A 16,277-nucleotide genomic window follows, 5' to 3' on the forward strand; every position below is an offset into this window, starting at 1 on the left:
ACCTTTCCTTGCAATTCAAGGATTATTTAAACACATTATCTCCTGAATAAAGAAATTCTGCTTCAAAAATAAACCCACCGAAAAATATTCAAGTGTGAAAAGTGTGACAAGTCAGTATCAAGACTGCCACGGATTTACCATCTGATACCTCACTGTATCATAGTGTATCATGTTTCTAAATGGAGCGACTAAGTAAAGTTTAAACTGTACTTTAGGATTTTCTTTCCGCCTCCTCGGTATCTTCATATTCAACAGCAGGTGTTTGGTGGAGATTTATTAGTTCATGCAGTGCGTCAGTATGAACTACGGAGCTTATAATAACGGGACATTGTGATGGGGAAAATAATATCAGATGGGAGGAAAACTGTTTTTATATAACAGTTACAATGAACGACTGTGTAACTTAGACTGAGAAATGGCCTATTGTTGACCTCTGGGACACTTTATGAGGTAACGTTAATCGTTAAGGAAATAACACGATCACATGATGATGTGAAAAGGAAACTGTTAAACATTTCAGGAACTCTAGCTATTTCTAACTGCGTTTTCAAAATGGAGAGACCGATCGTGAGGTAAGATTTAAAAAGTCTTCGTAATCAATATTTACATTGTTTCGGTTTTAAAAAGTGCACAAACTGACTTCATTAAACTTACTCTTAAGTGACTATGGAGCAAATTACGGCACAGTTAACCCGGTTTATGGATTACCAGCAGTAGCAGGTAAGTTAAGATTTTGTTGTGATTTTCACGCATTCTCAGATTTCCACATGACGACAACACCCCATATTCACTGCATATGAGTAACCTTATTTACTGCAGCGCCATCTTTAAATTACGCGAAGGAAAGCGAGGGTGTGAGGGATCATAAACATACATAGGCTAACGTTACATCATCTCAGTGGATTGCACTCTTATTTGAACTGTTTTCTAACTGTTCTGCTGACGAAAAACTGCAAAAAATCTTTCCAAGCAATTTCAGCAGACAAAAAACTCCAGACAATATAAGCTGTGGACAATTATAAGTGATCTAGGAGCTTTTTTTTTTTTTTTTTTTTACAGCGGACGCCTTTGAAAACACGGTACGTACGACATCCCTCATAGTTTCGCTTTCATTCATAACGTTAAGTTACCTGTCATGATGACGCTCCTCTGACTACATTTTAAAGGCTAAATATTACCATGGTAACCAGAGTTTCCGCTTAAAGCCACTCTGTGGTTTTCAAAACAACGCTAAATGTTTACGTAAATGTGTCGCTTCGTGCATACTGTTTCATAAAAAAAACATTTAAACTTATAGTATGTCTTACTAGTATACGGTATTCCTTACAAAATGCACCAAGGTAACGAAAGCATCCGCGTTTACAAAAGTGTTTGTAACATTTTACAAAACAAACATTTTTACCATGGTAAAGTCCCATGTTAATATGGTAGGCTACTCCGAAAAAATACCATGGTACTACAATGTAGCTACTTACCAATAATGGTAATGTAAAAAAAAACAACAACAACAAAAAACATGTTAGTTAGTTTTATGGCATTTTTTGTTTAGTATATAAAATACAAGACATCTCATACCATTACCATGGTACTACTAAACCAGTATCTTTATTGAGACTGTAAAATCCTAGTTCATAAAATAAATATTCAAAACAGTATAACATTTTGAAGTTACTGTAGGAAACTCAGAAGTGAAGACCAGGAGACATGGGGTGCTTCTCATTTCTTATTTGTGCATCCTCTTTTCCTTTCCTCACTTCCTTTCCTCGCGTCTCAGCTCCTCCCCCTGTAGGATACGGGGAAGGCTGCAAGGAAAGAAAAGGAGGACAAAGGAATCTAATGAAAGCTTTTTTTATACATTGGAATACTTGATAACTCGAGCGTCACTTCACAGCGTCAACAGCAGAGCTCAAAGGATCTGCCCTTATGTTGTTGAAGTTTGTTTATTTAAGAAATTCATAATAAATATTAATAAAGCAAGATACCCTGTTGAAATATCATGTGAGATGTATGGTTTATTAGGGATGCACCGATCCGATACTCAGTATCGGTTCCGATACTGTCATTTTTGCCGGATCGGGTATCGGTCAGACAAGGCTGATCCAAATCCGATATTGTGCGTATAGAATGTCTCAATTTTATAGTAGGCTATATATAAAATAATCGATATTTTTTATTTTTGTTATCTTGTTTTTCATGAATGTATTTTACAACAATACAAAGAGCAATGTGTAAAGTTTTACCAGATTTAGTGTTACACTTAATGTCTCTAATTTGTTCCCCACAAAACGTTTTTTTTTTTCCACAAACTGTTCAGATTTTATACAATTATTGTGGCCTCGTGATTTTTCTAGACTAAATTTTACTGCTGAATTATCCACTAATCTAGTTTATAATAGCATTTATGTCAGATTATGATCATATATTTTTTGTTGTTGTTGTTTTTCTTTTTTTCAGTTCTTATTATCAGTTCAACACAGAGTTATAGAAATTCTACTTGATAAAAAAAAAAAAAAAAAACTGCGCTGGTATCGGATCGGATCGGTATCGGTCGATACTCAATTTTTGGTATCGGATCGATTCTGAAAAAATGGTATCGGTGCATCCCTATGGTTTATATAGACTACAAAGGTAAAGTATATATTAAAATTATTGTGACCGATGTGAAGGTGGAGGAGAATTGATACGTGGTTGATACAAGTCGATAAAACTCTTCCGCATAGATAGGATACACCCGTGTATCCTCGCTCATGACTCCTCAGGAAGCCTCCTCACTCCTCACTCCTCGATCCTCTCGGTGCAATTAAGAGAATTGAGATGTCCTTCAGGATGGCTGAGCTCGATCGGTTTCCGGGTCATAGGATGGAGGACGGAGGAGAGAGGAGACGAGGAGGGATATTGAGAAGTACCCATGGTTGTATCTTCAGCAGGAGGAGCCTTTATTGAGAACGAGCTGTTGGTAGCTGAAGTCATCCAGTCTAACTAAAGGCTGAATACAATACAATACTTTTGTTCAGATTTTAAAAGTTGTGTAGTGTATTCCAGCCTTAAGGAAATTATACATTGTAGTTTATATACATTTTAGGAGGCAGTGCTTAGAAATGGACACAAAGCATATGGGCGACGACCTTAAACAAAGCTTGCAAATTAAGTATGTGGGTATAGGAACCCGCCCCAGACTCTATGTTACCATTCCTAATCCAATCAGCATAACTATTCAAAGAATGGGATAGAGCAGAGGGGCAATAGTCTCAGTATTCTGACTCATTTGACTTACAATAAAGAAAACAGGACTGGCAGGAACCTCTTGCTAAAATATTTGCCTGTTTGCTAAAGTCATCATCTTTATCTTAAATGTACTTTCCCTTAGTTTTTCATGTGATGTTATGTAAGGATGTAGAATCAGCAGATCTTAAACGGGTTCTTAAATTTGTAATCCCACATTACCACAGTTTTATTGTAGAAGTGTGAAAACATTGTTAAACAAGTGTATATTGTGTAGTATTACAAAAAGTATGGTATTCTTTGACATACCCTTTTATTGTGATTATAGCACTTACAAAAAATAACATTGTACTACTATGGTTTTTGGACATGGTTCTATGGTAGTACCATGATATTCATAAGAGCTCTGCAATACATATAAATACTGTGGAATTTAAATTTCAGGACAACTGTATATATCAAAGTACCAGTACCATCATTATGGTACAGTTCCTAACACTTGTCACAACTAGCCTACTGAGTCTCTCAGTTTACAATCCAGTAATCCACCCACTCCTCTATTCAACACCATCCAATAGCAGCTCTCAGACGTAAACCATGCATTCCTGTGCCATAAGTAGTCTACACAAGCCCTGCTCCCAAAGGCATTAGTTCACACACTGCTCACCACGAGAAAAACACTGACTTCAGGCATCTTTCAAGATCTAAAAAGTAAGTCCCTAACTATTGTTTGGTGCCGACTTCCATAACATTTTCAATAGCTTATTTGGCTAAGCTATTGAAAACTATTAATAACTGGCTATTTATAGGCTTTTTACAAAGTTATTTCAGCACAGGCCACTGTGATTGACCAATCAGAATAAACTATTTCAGAAAGCTGTGCAATAGAAAAAAGCATAGAAAAAATGTATGTGTTAAATATGTAGTGACATTTGTAAAAGAATTTTATCAATGTTTAATAAATGCCTTTTTGTGGGCAACTTCCCTAACCGGTTTGTTTGAATGTCATTCAGCCATGGCAGCCCCACCCGCCGCAAGCTCCTACGGACCTTCCGCTCCTCCTGCAAACATGTTCGATACAGTCCCTGGATATGAAGGAACAGTGGCTGGCGGAGGAGGTAAGACCCATGCAGAATATGGAAAGCAGATAATGGATATGCTTCAGCATGTGCAATAAATGTGCGCATGCTCATATCGTGCATTCAAGTCATGTCGAAAATATCGTTTAACACACGTGAACGTCAAAAGTCGTAATTAAGAGTAGAAAACTCTTTCTGAATTGGAGGCATGTCAGTGAGATTCAGGCTACGTCTACATTAATCCGGATACATTTGAAAACGGCGTTTTCGTTTAGAAACGCTCTCCGTCCACACTAGCGTTTTCAAACGAAAACGTATTAGTGTGGACATGGCCTCAATGTATGCAGCGTTAAATTTGTGAATTAAAAAATGAATTAAATCTTTTTTTTTTCATTTACAAGTTGCATGATGTAGCCTTCAAAATACCATAGTATTGTACAATTACAGTATTATATAATATATAACGATTTAATTTACAGCACCTTCATAAACTGAAAAACATATAAAATCAAAAACAACCCCAAATGCGCATTCTTTAATTCATGATTTTGTAGAAAAGATGCTTCACGACATCACGATAAAAAGACTAGCATGTTTAATTTTTTTTTCGGTCCTCAACGACGGGTTCCGTCAAGAGTGATCGAGTGTGTGTGTGAGCGAGAGTGAGTGTGTGCGTGAGTGCGAGTGAGTGAGTGAGCGAGAGTGAGTGAGCGTGAGTGCGTTTGTGTGTGTAACATGACAATTAATAGGTCATTTTCATTGCCGTTTAAGTGAAATTACTGAACTTAAATATACGAGCTTGATAAAAATGATCATTCTAGAAGAAAATTTCAGATGGCACTTAGAGGCTTTTGCATCTGAACTCTTCATATATGTGTGCGTGTGAGACGGCATGCGATGACTGGTCTGTAGTCTGACATGTTTCTATCTTGTCCACGACATGACAAGATTTTAGGATTCAAAATCGCGTAATCTGACACAGAAAAAAAAAAATCTGAACCAGGCATTAAATGCACCAATAGACCTCGTAGTGTTCAGAGCACCAAAACTCATGAATAATCCCCTAGTTTTGTTACTGATGTGTCTCTCTTTTCACAGGTGGGTATCTTCCACCTCCAATGCCAACTGTACCGATGCCTGTGCCTGAACAAGCCCCCAGCCCACCAGACTGGCAGTAAGAGCTTTTTCTTTACACAGAAAACACACACTGCACTCAATGAATCTTTAACACTGTACAGACACCCACCTACGATATGCAATCATCGTACAAAGATGGGAATTCTTAATTCCTCACCGTTTGGGTGTCCCTTATCTTTGGGGTTCTCAAACTAGGTCTGCATGATTAATTGAAATAAAACCAAAATGCAAAGGCTGTGATTTTTTTAAACAAATATTTGTGTTGTTTCAATAATATTGTTTCAGAGTGAAGCACGGCACCATTTGCACTCTGTACCTTCCCATACTTGTAATGTTTTTTTTATTTTTTTTTTTATTACGGCACAGTATTACAATTGTACTGTTTAATTTAATTGTATAGTTTAATATTTTCATTTAGTAATACTAAAAAGTAATAATTACAAAAAATAAGGATTATTATTATTTTATATTTATATAAAACATAATTTATAATTAATTTAAATAAATATTAATATGATATTATATAATTAATCAAATCTATAATTTAAGGCCAAATTGTGTAGCCCTACAAACAAGCACAGCTAACCTTTTTTAACTAAACAAATGTTACATTTTACATTTTTATTGCAATTTTATCTAAAATGTTTTCCAAATTGTGCAGCTCTATGTCAAACTGAAAAATTTCTATTTATTTACTGTAGATAGACCTATATATAGATCCAATTTTGAATAATAATGCATTCAAAATTATTTAAGTAATCATGTTTTTTAATAGTTGAGTTTTGACAGTACAAGTAACAAATAAAAAATACTTACTTCAGCAAACAACACGTTTTTATAACATCACACTTTTCCTCTCAGACAATATCCTCATATTTGGTTCTTGGCATCAAACAGTTTGGAAGCTTTATCTAGCACATTTGCTGATTCATCTTGTTGTTAGCTCATTAGTGTGCACTTTGACCTGAAGTGGGTGTGTCAGCTTTGAAAAACAACAAAAAAGTGTCATGCTGGGGTCTTCCAGGACCAAGTTTGACAAATATTGTACAACACACCCTGTTGAACATGTGCAAAGGTCACCCACATATTGATCTTTTCTCATTGATATCAGTATACCTTCCATCTCAGAGGAGAGAGCGCGTGAAGCTTTTGCAACGTACGTCTCCAGCAAGTGCTGCTATAGTTCTGGCCCCGTCAAAGATGGAGTTATTACCAACATGGAGTCCTTTAACACCTACAGGGTGAGACCTACAATAAATCATCTTCATTATGTGCATCTTTTACTTAGTCCAGTATAAGGAGTAGAAAAGTACGGAGCCTCTAAAGGGAAATGGTGATGGAATAAATATGAGATGGGAGGAAAAAATTGATTTCATTGCTTTTGCTTCCAAAAAATGTGCGTTCCCCAAAGAAACTTTGTGTTTGCTCACAAAGAACACAAATTTTTGCAAGCAAATGCAAAGTTTTTTCTGGGAATGCACAACATATGTGATAGAACGCAAGAGAACGCATATTTTTTCCTTCAACATGTCCCTTTAGGTGCTCCATAGAAAAGTATCAACCATTAGAGTTATTTTAACATGCATAATGTTAATGTGATTTGTGGTTGATAGAACAAAATGTTGCTCTGGATGGTTTATATTCAGATGTGTCTGCTTATTCTGTTCTCAGTATCGTTTGGAGACCTTCATGGAGTCCAGATCTACTGAATGGAGTCAGGAGCCGTTTGCAGGTACCCAGAAGTCATCCTGGGCCTGTTTGCACTTTATGCATGTTTTGGCTCCATTTACACTTGGTCACATAGATTTGTCTCCACAAAAAGGGATGTACGATGTAAATCCGATCTCACATATGTAAATCTAACGGAGTTCATCTCCATGTTGATGCAAATGCTGGGCAATAAAAATTTTCTGCATTTGATGTGGCTCATAAACACAAAAGTTAAATTTCTCTGACAAGAAGATTCATTGGGTCACATTATAAAAATTTAAACTGCCCTTTTTTTAAGCTTTTATGCCTCAATGCTGTAATACCTCATCAGTCATGGCTCTTGGGAATTTAACAAACTGTTTCATTCTCACTGTGTTCTTCTCTCCCAGGGCAGCCTGTAGATGCTGGTGTTCAACCTGCTCCTGGACCGTGGCAGATTGCAGCTCAACCACCGGCCTTCTTTCAAGAGCACAAGCAGACCATTAGAGTGCCCTACACTTCCTCAGTCAAGGTTTGACCTTTAAATGGTCATGAATCCCCAAAACATATTTTTTGAGATGTGAACAGTAATGTACAGGCTGCACATCACTGAAAACACTAAAAACGCTCATTAATTTTACCAACAAGTGGAAATTTGGGAGTGTGTGACTGGCTGCCGGCACGATTTTACGTCAGCCAGTCCTGAGCGCGAGCTGAATTTATTCATGAGAATTAACTCTTTTAACGATGAGTTAAAATGCTCGCAACGAGGATCATATAGATCATACACGGATCGGAGAAAGCGCATTTTTATGGACATATTTCATATACTCTAGAGCTCTAAACATGAACCAACACCGCGTATACACACATATTTAATCACGTCTTATTCAAATGAAATGTATATGTGCAAATGAGGACAATTATACAACTGTGCTGATAATGAACGCAATGACACGATTAATTATTCTGATACACAGAAGACACTGATGTAGACCGACAATTCAAAGAACAATGGACAAAAAGTAACTATGCCTTTATTCTTTCTGTGTTATACTAATCTCTGGTTTGTTCAGAGACTGTAGTGCTCGTAAATGTAATGAAAATATTATTAGACCCTTTAAATGTTTTTCCGTGTTTTTCCCTCATTTTAAGTTTGTTGTTATATAGGGTTAGATTTTCAAAATGCATCAAAACGCCCTCAATTCAGTTTTTTTTCCTCCGTGGTTATATTTTAATAATGATGTTTTATTGGTTGTTTTCTCCCATCTTCCCTCGTCTACAATCCCACTTTTCCACAGCTTTACACGTTAATTTTTTTTACTTTTTCATTTCTAAGGTGTGAACGACCAGACTAAAACAGGGGGAGGGGTGGGTGTAGGGGGAGGGGGAGGGGGAGGGTGGGTTCATGACACTTTAACCACAAGATCCATCAAACTAATGGCGCTTTTCCATAACCAGTTCCAGCTCAGCTCGCCTCGTCTCGGCTCGCTTTTCACTCCGTTTTTCATTGCAGATAGTACCTCCACAATAGTACCTGGTCGTCATAGCGACGCCGCAGGAAACTGCTGTGACTTCTTCTTCGCGATACACACCCGCTACCCACACACACAGGACAATGGAGGAAATCGAGTGTATGCTGTTTTTGGATGTTTTTGTTTTTGCTGTTTTTTATTCAGGATACTCCGTCTGGCGCGTGCAATGATGACGCAGTGAATAGTGACGATTCTCTCTGACCAATCAGCAGTCTGCTGTGTTTTCACGTCACATTTTAGTATCGCCTCAGCTCGCTCAGAACCTCGCCGGAGGTGGTACGAAAAAAGTACCTGGAAGCAGGTATAGGTACAACTTTTACACAGTGGAAAACCAAACAAAGGCGAGTCGAGCCGAGCTGGTACTGTGTAGTGGAAAAGCGCCATAAGAGAGCAGGTCTCATTCAACACACACTGTCTCAGAGCATTTCTGCATGAAACATCAAAAAAAAATTCTAAAGGTTTTGGAAGCATTTTATTTAGTCTTCCAGAAGATCACAAGGATCTTTCATTTAAATTGTTCTGTTTGTAGAGCTATTATTGAGTGCAACAGTCCGGTTCCAGAAGTACAAAGAAACCCGTTTATTTTTTTCCATAAGGAAATTAATTTTAAATTCTAACTTATAAACCTTTAAAGGCAGACCTACTATGAGCTACAAGGTTGTTAATCAATGATAAATGTATTTGTTGAAGCTGTCAACCTGCATAATCTTAACTTATTTTTTAAAATAATCATAATGAACAGCTCAATCCCTTGTAAAGAACTACATTAGTTATGATTCTGCAAAGAAATCTCCACCAATCAGAGAATCACAGCAAGAAAATCACACCAAAAGACTCGCACACTCCCATGAAGCACTGTGAATGATATAAAAGTCAGTCAAACTACTTAATTCTTTGTAATTAAGTTCTTTGCAATATTGTACAATAAACAAAATATATTGTTTCTATATATAAAATCAACATCTTTAAATCAGTGTTTTTATATTTATCCATCATTTTTACTTTGATTCGGTTGTTCATAAAGCTTTATGGGATTGCAGTTCTTAACCTCATTAAAGCCGTTAAGTTCACATTCTTGTGCTTTTTAAAAAATCCATATAGGAATTTTTTGGGGGGATGAATAATAATAAGCACAAGAGCTTTTTGGTAAACATCCCAGTAATGCTTATATTCAACCAGTCAGATCATATTTTACAGCATTGAATTCTGTTTGTACCCCAGAACTGTCACCTGTGTCTTGGAATGGGAAGAAACCCCTGTAACGCCTGTACGGGAGCTGGAAACGTAAGTCAAATTTAACTAGCACAATCGAACCAGCTTCATGCCATTTGAACAATGAATTTCATTGTTCTCAAAGGTATTTTCACAGAAGAAAATATGCTAGATGCATAAGGTATCCCTTTGTGTGGTGCCTGGAGAAGTTGAATTTTATTGAAAATGTGCACACAGTCCACAGAATGGTTTTCATTCAGTTTATATGACGTAAAATAGCAGTCTAACATATGAACTGTTTGTCCTCTATTGTTGTCCATGTGCAGAAAGTCTGTTGGGTGTGTAATGGTTCTGGTTTCCGCCAAGGTAATGACCGCTGCACACACTGCAATGGACGTGGACGTGAAAAGTAAGTCTTAATTTACTTTTTTTTTAAAGATATATATATATATATATTTTATGTCATTCTATCAACTATGGTTTGAATTCTCATGAAATCCTTCTGGGGGCTTTAGTGAGTGGTTTGGTGTTTTCTGAGTATTTACATGTTGTCTGGTGTCTTTCAGCTGTAGTTCATGTAGCGGCAACGGCTCTTGCCAGTGTGACACCTGCCATGGAAAGAGACAACTGATCGTCTTCATCAACCTCAATGTTAAATGGTATGATCTACATGATTTAAGGGGCACCTATTATGCAAAATTCACTTTTACATGGTGTTTGAACATTAATGTGTGTTGGCAGCCTACCTGTCAACACTCCTGTTTTCCCCGGTAGTCTCCCGTATTTCACACCCATCTCCCGCCCCCCTCCCGTTTTGTTATTTCTCCCGTGAAACTCCCGTAATTTGTATGGCCCAAACCTCGTTATATGAATAATCACATCAATATATTATTCCAAGGTTGTCCAGTTGCCAGATCTTGTATGAAACCCATCCTACTCGCGCAATCAACACATCATACAAATTTCAACCCATTTGTGAGCTCCACCTGGCAAGCTACAACCCAGTTGCGCCGTCGATATCTGCGCAGGTAGTAGTTGAGTTGAATAAGCGTCACTGGTAGAAATGGGAAAAGAAGACTCAGTGGTAAATATTTAACGCAGCATCCGTTTTTTCTGTCATCCTTTGGCTGGCGTTACATTATATGATGCGCTCTTATTCTTGCAAACCATTCAAGCCAAGACAAATTGAGCGCCATAATAGAGTTCTCTTTCGGCTTGAAGTTGACCGAACACTAACACACGAAATTATGCCAAAATGTCTGTTTTGACGAGTATCCTCAAAAGAGCAGACTGAGCAATCTTAAATGAGTTAAATTAAGTCTTAAATGAAGGTAAAGAGTTGTGAGAGAATGAGGCGCGTGTGAGATCTGGTCAGAAGCGGCAGGTTTTAAAGGGACAGCAGCAAATAAAGCTTTCTGTCAGTAAAGTTCATCAAAAAACAAACGTAACAGAGAAAATCATTCTTGACTAAAGAACTTTTGTAACTTTAATAAGGATTAATCTATATATAAATATAAAATGAATGCCGTGCAAACTGTTTGATAACTTTATTCAATTTCTGTATATTTCCTACCTTTTAGACAAATATTTAAAATATACTGTCTTTATGTTGTTTCTACATTAATTTGGAGATTAACTGTGAAATTATTACATTATAAAATATATTAAAAAGATTAGGTTTTTTAATGGCTATTGTAACGTGATTCATTTTGAAGTCTAAATAGTATGTTTAAAAAGTTCACACTGGCAGAGAAGAATCATGTTACAATCGTACACACGAATCCATAATAAATACCAACAGCACACTTAAAAACTGCAGCTACACGCAAGAGAATGTGAGTTGTGTCTGTGACCAATCGGTTTTTGTTGCTCGTACTCATGGTTTGCAGATGAAGTGAGGTGGTCACAATGCTGCCATATCTTACTTATTTAATAAAACTTTAAAAGCGGAAAGCGCATCGTATTTGCAAACCATTCTTTCGCAATAGTTGTTTTGTAATATTCAGTTCCTGTAGCCTAGAAATCTAGAGGCACCCTAGTGGCAGCAAATTTTATTTTGCAGCCAGTGTCGTCTAGCAACTCCCCGTTGGCTTTTGAGCTGGAAAAAACAAACTCTAGTCAGGCCAATCACATCGTGTATAGAGTCGGTGGGCGGGCTTAACATAATGGCGGCAGAATTGCGCGTGAATAGAGAGCCTAAGTCCCTCCCCTCCGCTTCCGGCTCATGGGACCTTATTTCGGAAAAAATATGTATGGTAGTCAATGGCGAGAGACAACTTATCTTTTTATTCCGTCTGAACTGTGCCCTGAATTACACATATGATGTTTGTCAATTTAAAAGATAATTATGAAAGTCAAGAAAGTCGCAGTTTGTCATAAAACAGAAGAGTAACATTTAGTTTTATGTGAAAATCGCTCAATGAACTACATCTCTCGCCTCGCACTATATACGTATGTGTGCAGTCTGGTACAAAACACTCAGGCATGACGGTGTAACGTTACGATTATAACGTAAGACTATAGAAAAAATGACAGACGTTAGCTTCAGTAAAGTTAGCTTCATTCTTCGAGAGAAAAGGCATGACGTCACATGTGCGCCTTTTGGGTTTGTAGTCTATGTAATTACGTATTTTCACAGTCTTATACCTCAACAGTTTTACATCAAACTGCGACTTTCTTGACTTTAAAATGTATCTTTTAAATTGACAAACATCATATGTGTAATTCAGGGCACAATTCAAACGAGATCAAAATATTTGTTGTCTCTCGCCATTGACTACCATACAATATTTTCCCGAAATAAGGTCCCATGGTGGTCCACTGGAAGGGGAGGGACTTAGGCTCTCTATTCCCTGCTACTTGAAAACAAAGAACTTGAAAACTGCTGGCGAACAGCGGTCTTTCGAATCGGCTTTGGCTGAGACTCTGGAAGACTTGGAGTTAAGCTTTTCTTTGAGAAAAGAACAAAGAACGGCACTGAAGTCATTCTTAAAAAAGGAAGATGTGTTCGGAGTTTTGCCGTTTAATCTCTCTGACTACGTCACCTTCTTAGTTGCTCTGGTTGGTTGTAGCGCTATCCTGTTGCGTGCAGAGGGAATTTGAAAGACAACTGTTTATCCCGACCCTCAGATTAAGCCCTGCCAATGGTGTGTTCCCAGACCCAACATGTGGGTATTTAACAGTATTTCACAATTTTTCACAGGAACTGTAGCCTGACAACCCAGACCCAAAATCTGGCTTGTCAGGCTACAGTTCCTGTGAAAAATTGTGAAATACTGTTCCAGTAGGTTTTGTACAACAATATTCTGATTACAAAACAATAATATTTGGATGTAATATTCAGTTCCTGTGAAAACCTGTTCCAGTTAATGGAGTATACACAGGTAATATTCAGTACCAGTAAACTCCACCCGCTGGAACAGTTTCTTACAGTAACAGTTTCTAACAGTTTCTTAGGCCGGCGACACACTGGCTGCGTGGCGTGTCCATTTTTATTTCGGCTCCCATGTTAACAGGTTAGAGCTTGCACACTGCATGTGTGACACGCGCGTCTCAGGCAAACGCGTGCATGCTAGAAATAGAACCGACGCCTATTTTTCACACGACACGCAAGCGTGTTGGAAGCGTTACCAGGCAAAATAGAGTAGGAAAAGATGTTTATATGTCATTTTGACACGAATACATATTAATAAATGACATTTGGATGTTTGAAAGTCTCTAGGTTTTGACATAAATGCAGATATAAATGTAATAAAAAAAAATATTATCGATTTTCAAATATTGCACCTGTCAATACAGAACGAAATATTCTGTAGCCTATTTTGCCATCAATACTGCCGACGTTGTCTTTGCTGCTATATATTTATGTTTAACATGAAGTATAGGCCTTCCACAACTCTCTCCCCATATGTCAAATATATCACCAATGAGGCTTATCATGTCACCTAGCAGCAGCAGCGCCGCGTCAGGCACATTTCTGGTGTGCAAAGACATAGAAAACGCCACGCAACAGAAACGCCACGCTCACGCCACGCAGCCGGCCTTACACCCCCCTTTAGCTTCTGTTGCAATTTGTCCTAGGTTGACCCCCATTTTGGCTTAAAATGACTGGACTACAAGCGATTTAGGTGTTTTGTTGTTGGATGTAAGAATGAACATAGAAGTCGTCATTTACTCTCATTTTTACTCGAGGATGGATCTGTACCAACCTTTCATGATCTAGCTTACAGTCTCCAGAGCGATAGGCCTAATGTTACTGATCACGGCAGTAATGAAAGGGAGAGCGCATACTTTATTGTTGTTAAAGTTGTTTTACGGATATAAAGTTGACCAGTTTATTAAGCAAAACCCTTTTACTTAGAAGACCACATTGCACGTTGCAGTTTCCCTCATTCCAAAGTAGGAGTAAACCGTCTTTCTATATAGTCTTTGGGTTAACTCCCTCATTGTTTGCTACAAACATAAATCATGCAGTTTGTTGAGAAGAGCTGTGCTGTTATTTTTCTAATCGATCATGCTCATGATTATTTCCTGGTGAACATTAAAACAGGCATAACCCCCCCCCCCCCCAAATATTTACATTCAAGTCATTTCTTTGGAATGAAAATTAAGTCAATATTATTGATTATTTAATGATATTCAGAAGTCTTTCAAACTAAACTGTCTCATTCTGAAATCAATTTTTTGGATAATTTCAGGAGCACTGAGAAGGATGATTTCGTAGCACAAGATTTGAGTGGTCTACGAGTGGAAAATCTGGAGAAGGTTTCAGGGAAGGAGCTCTTCAAAGACGCCCAGTACATGGTAAGCACAGACTGTACATATAGTGAGCAGTAAAAAGAAAGAGCCAAAAACAAGTTAATCAGATGTATGTATGTTTACTGTAGGTCTATCCTGTGATGGGCTTCCCAGACTTTTCTGTTGCACAAGCTTCTGAGCGCTTAGTAAGAGACCATCAGGTGAAATACGCCCAAACCTCCCGCATATTACAACAGGTACAGCTGTATTTGTGTGTTTGTGTGCTTCCAGACCTTTTTATATTGTACTTTTTTATTCATAATTTATATGTTTTAGTACTAAAAATGTAATGCACAAACTTTACTGTATAATTACATTTGTTTGTAAACGGAGACATGCTTAATCTTGAATCTGTCATTCTGTAATTTCATGTCCTGTTCCAGAGGCAGACCATTGAGCTCATTCCCATAACCAAAGTGAGCTACATGTGGAAAGGGAAATCCCATGTTTACTATGTGTATGGAAATGAGTTTGAAGTGAACGCTGATGACTATCCCGCAACCTGCTGCTGTTCTGTGATGTAACATCAAATACACCTGACCTGATATATGCAATATAAATACTGTATATCCATTAAGATGAAATGTAATGAATATGGGACGTATAGGCAAAATGTACATCAATACTTGACAGACACAAAACAATGGGTCATTGATTACGCAGCTTCCGTCTATGCAGATATTTGTAACATTTTATACAGTATGTCATCATCATGTGATTCAATATGACCAAATGTGAATTACTAAACCTCTCTTAGATTAATACACTTTTTTTTTATATCATTATAAATAATTACAATATAATAAACTGTGAGTTGAGAAAGAATCATGTCACCAAAAATGTTTTTTTTTTTTACTGTGTAAGATTTATAAATATTATATCTTACATTTCTGGTTCGCCTAAAAAAATATAAACACTCACACTTGCTTGAGAACAATGGAAATGTTACTGTGTGTAAGCTAAGTGTGAAAGTTAAAAAGATGTTACACTATGATTGATCTGTTATTTTTTAATGGTTCCAAACATGCTAAAATCAAACTCGAGAACTAATAATGTGCATGATTTAAAAAAATAATAATTTTGCAGACATTCACAATGGTTTCAGAAACCTTTTTGCAGGGCTTGTTTGTGGTATGTTGGCCATAGTGTTTAATGGAAAATGTGTTTAAAGGTGCATTGTGTAATATTTAGGAGGATCTGTTGCCAGAAATACCATATCATATACAGGTGCTGGTCATATAATTAGAATATCATCAAAAAGTTGATTTATTTCAAGAATTCAACTTAACAGGTGAAACTAATATATTATATAGACTCAGTACATGCAAAGTGAGATATTTCAAGCCTTTATTTGTTATAATTTTGATGATTATGGCTTACAGCTTATGAAACCCACGAAATCAAAATCCCAGAAAATTAGAATATTACATGAGTCCAGCAGGTGGATGAAAGCGTTCAGGTTTTCTTCCTGTGATCTTGTGATGTGAGCAAAGTTCGTAGAGTCAATCTGGACCTTTGTGACTTGTTCAGTTGACGTGTCATTCCTTCATGGAGAAACTTCTGCTTCTGTGCCCCTTCCCCATGATGATAATCTGACCCATCTCGA

At 37.2% G+C, this 16,277-nt stretch overlaps 1 protein-coding gene across 3 annotated transcripts; it reads left to right on the forward strand.

The window, feature by feature from the left end:
* Positions 1-365: 365 nt before the first annotated feature.
* On the forward strand, positions 366-15,496 carry LOC309513433 (protein SSUH2 homolog). 3 transcript variants are annotated; one of them, XM_082189239.1, is made up of 13 exons: positions 366-572; positions 662-720; positions 4,236-4,340; positions 5,400-5,475; positions 6,550-6,679; positions 7,110-7,170; positions 7,538-7,659; positions 9,884-9,946; positions 10,201-10,283; positions 10,441-10,533; positions 14,572-14,677; positions 14,761-14,868; positions 15,055-15,496. In XM_082189239.1, the coding sequence occupies exons 1-13, from the start codon at positions 553-555 to the stop codon at positions 15,193-15,195; spliced, it is 1,167 nt and encodes a 388-aa protein (XP_082045365.1). In that variant the 5' UTR covers positions 366-552; the 3' UTR covers positions 15,196-15,496. The 3 variants fall into 3 exon arrangements, with proteins under 3 accessions (XP_082045365.1, XP_082045367.1, XP_082045366.1); XM_082189241.1 differs by lacking the exons at positions 366-572; positions 662-720 and adding an exon at positions 729-1,079; XM_082189240.1 differs by lacking the exons at positions 366-572; positions 662-720 and adding an exon at positions 1,095-3,933.
* Positions 15,497-16,277: the final 781 nt, after the last annotated feature.

This window comes from Leuciscus leuciscus (genome assembly GCF_965113295.1).
Source record: "Leuciscus leuciscus genome assembly, chromosome: 13".
Taxonomy (NCBI): Eukaryota; Metazoa; Chordata; class Actinopteri; order Cypriniformes; family Leuciscidae; genus Leuciscus; species Leuciscus leuciscus.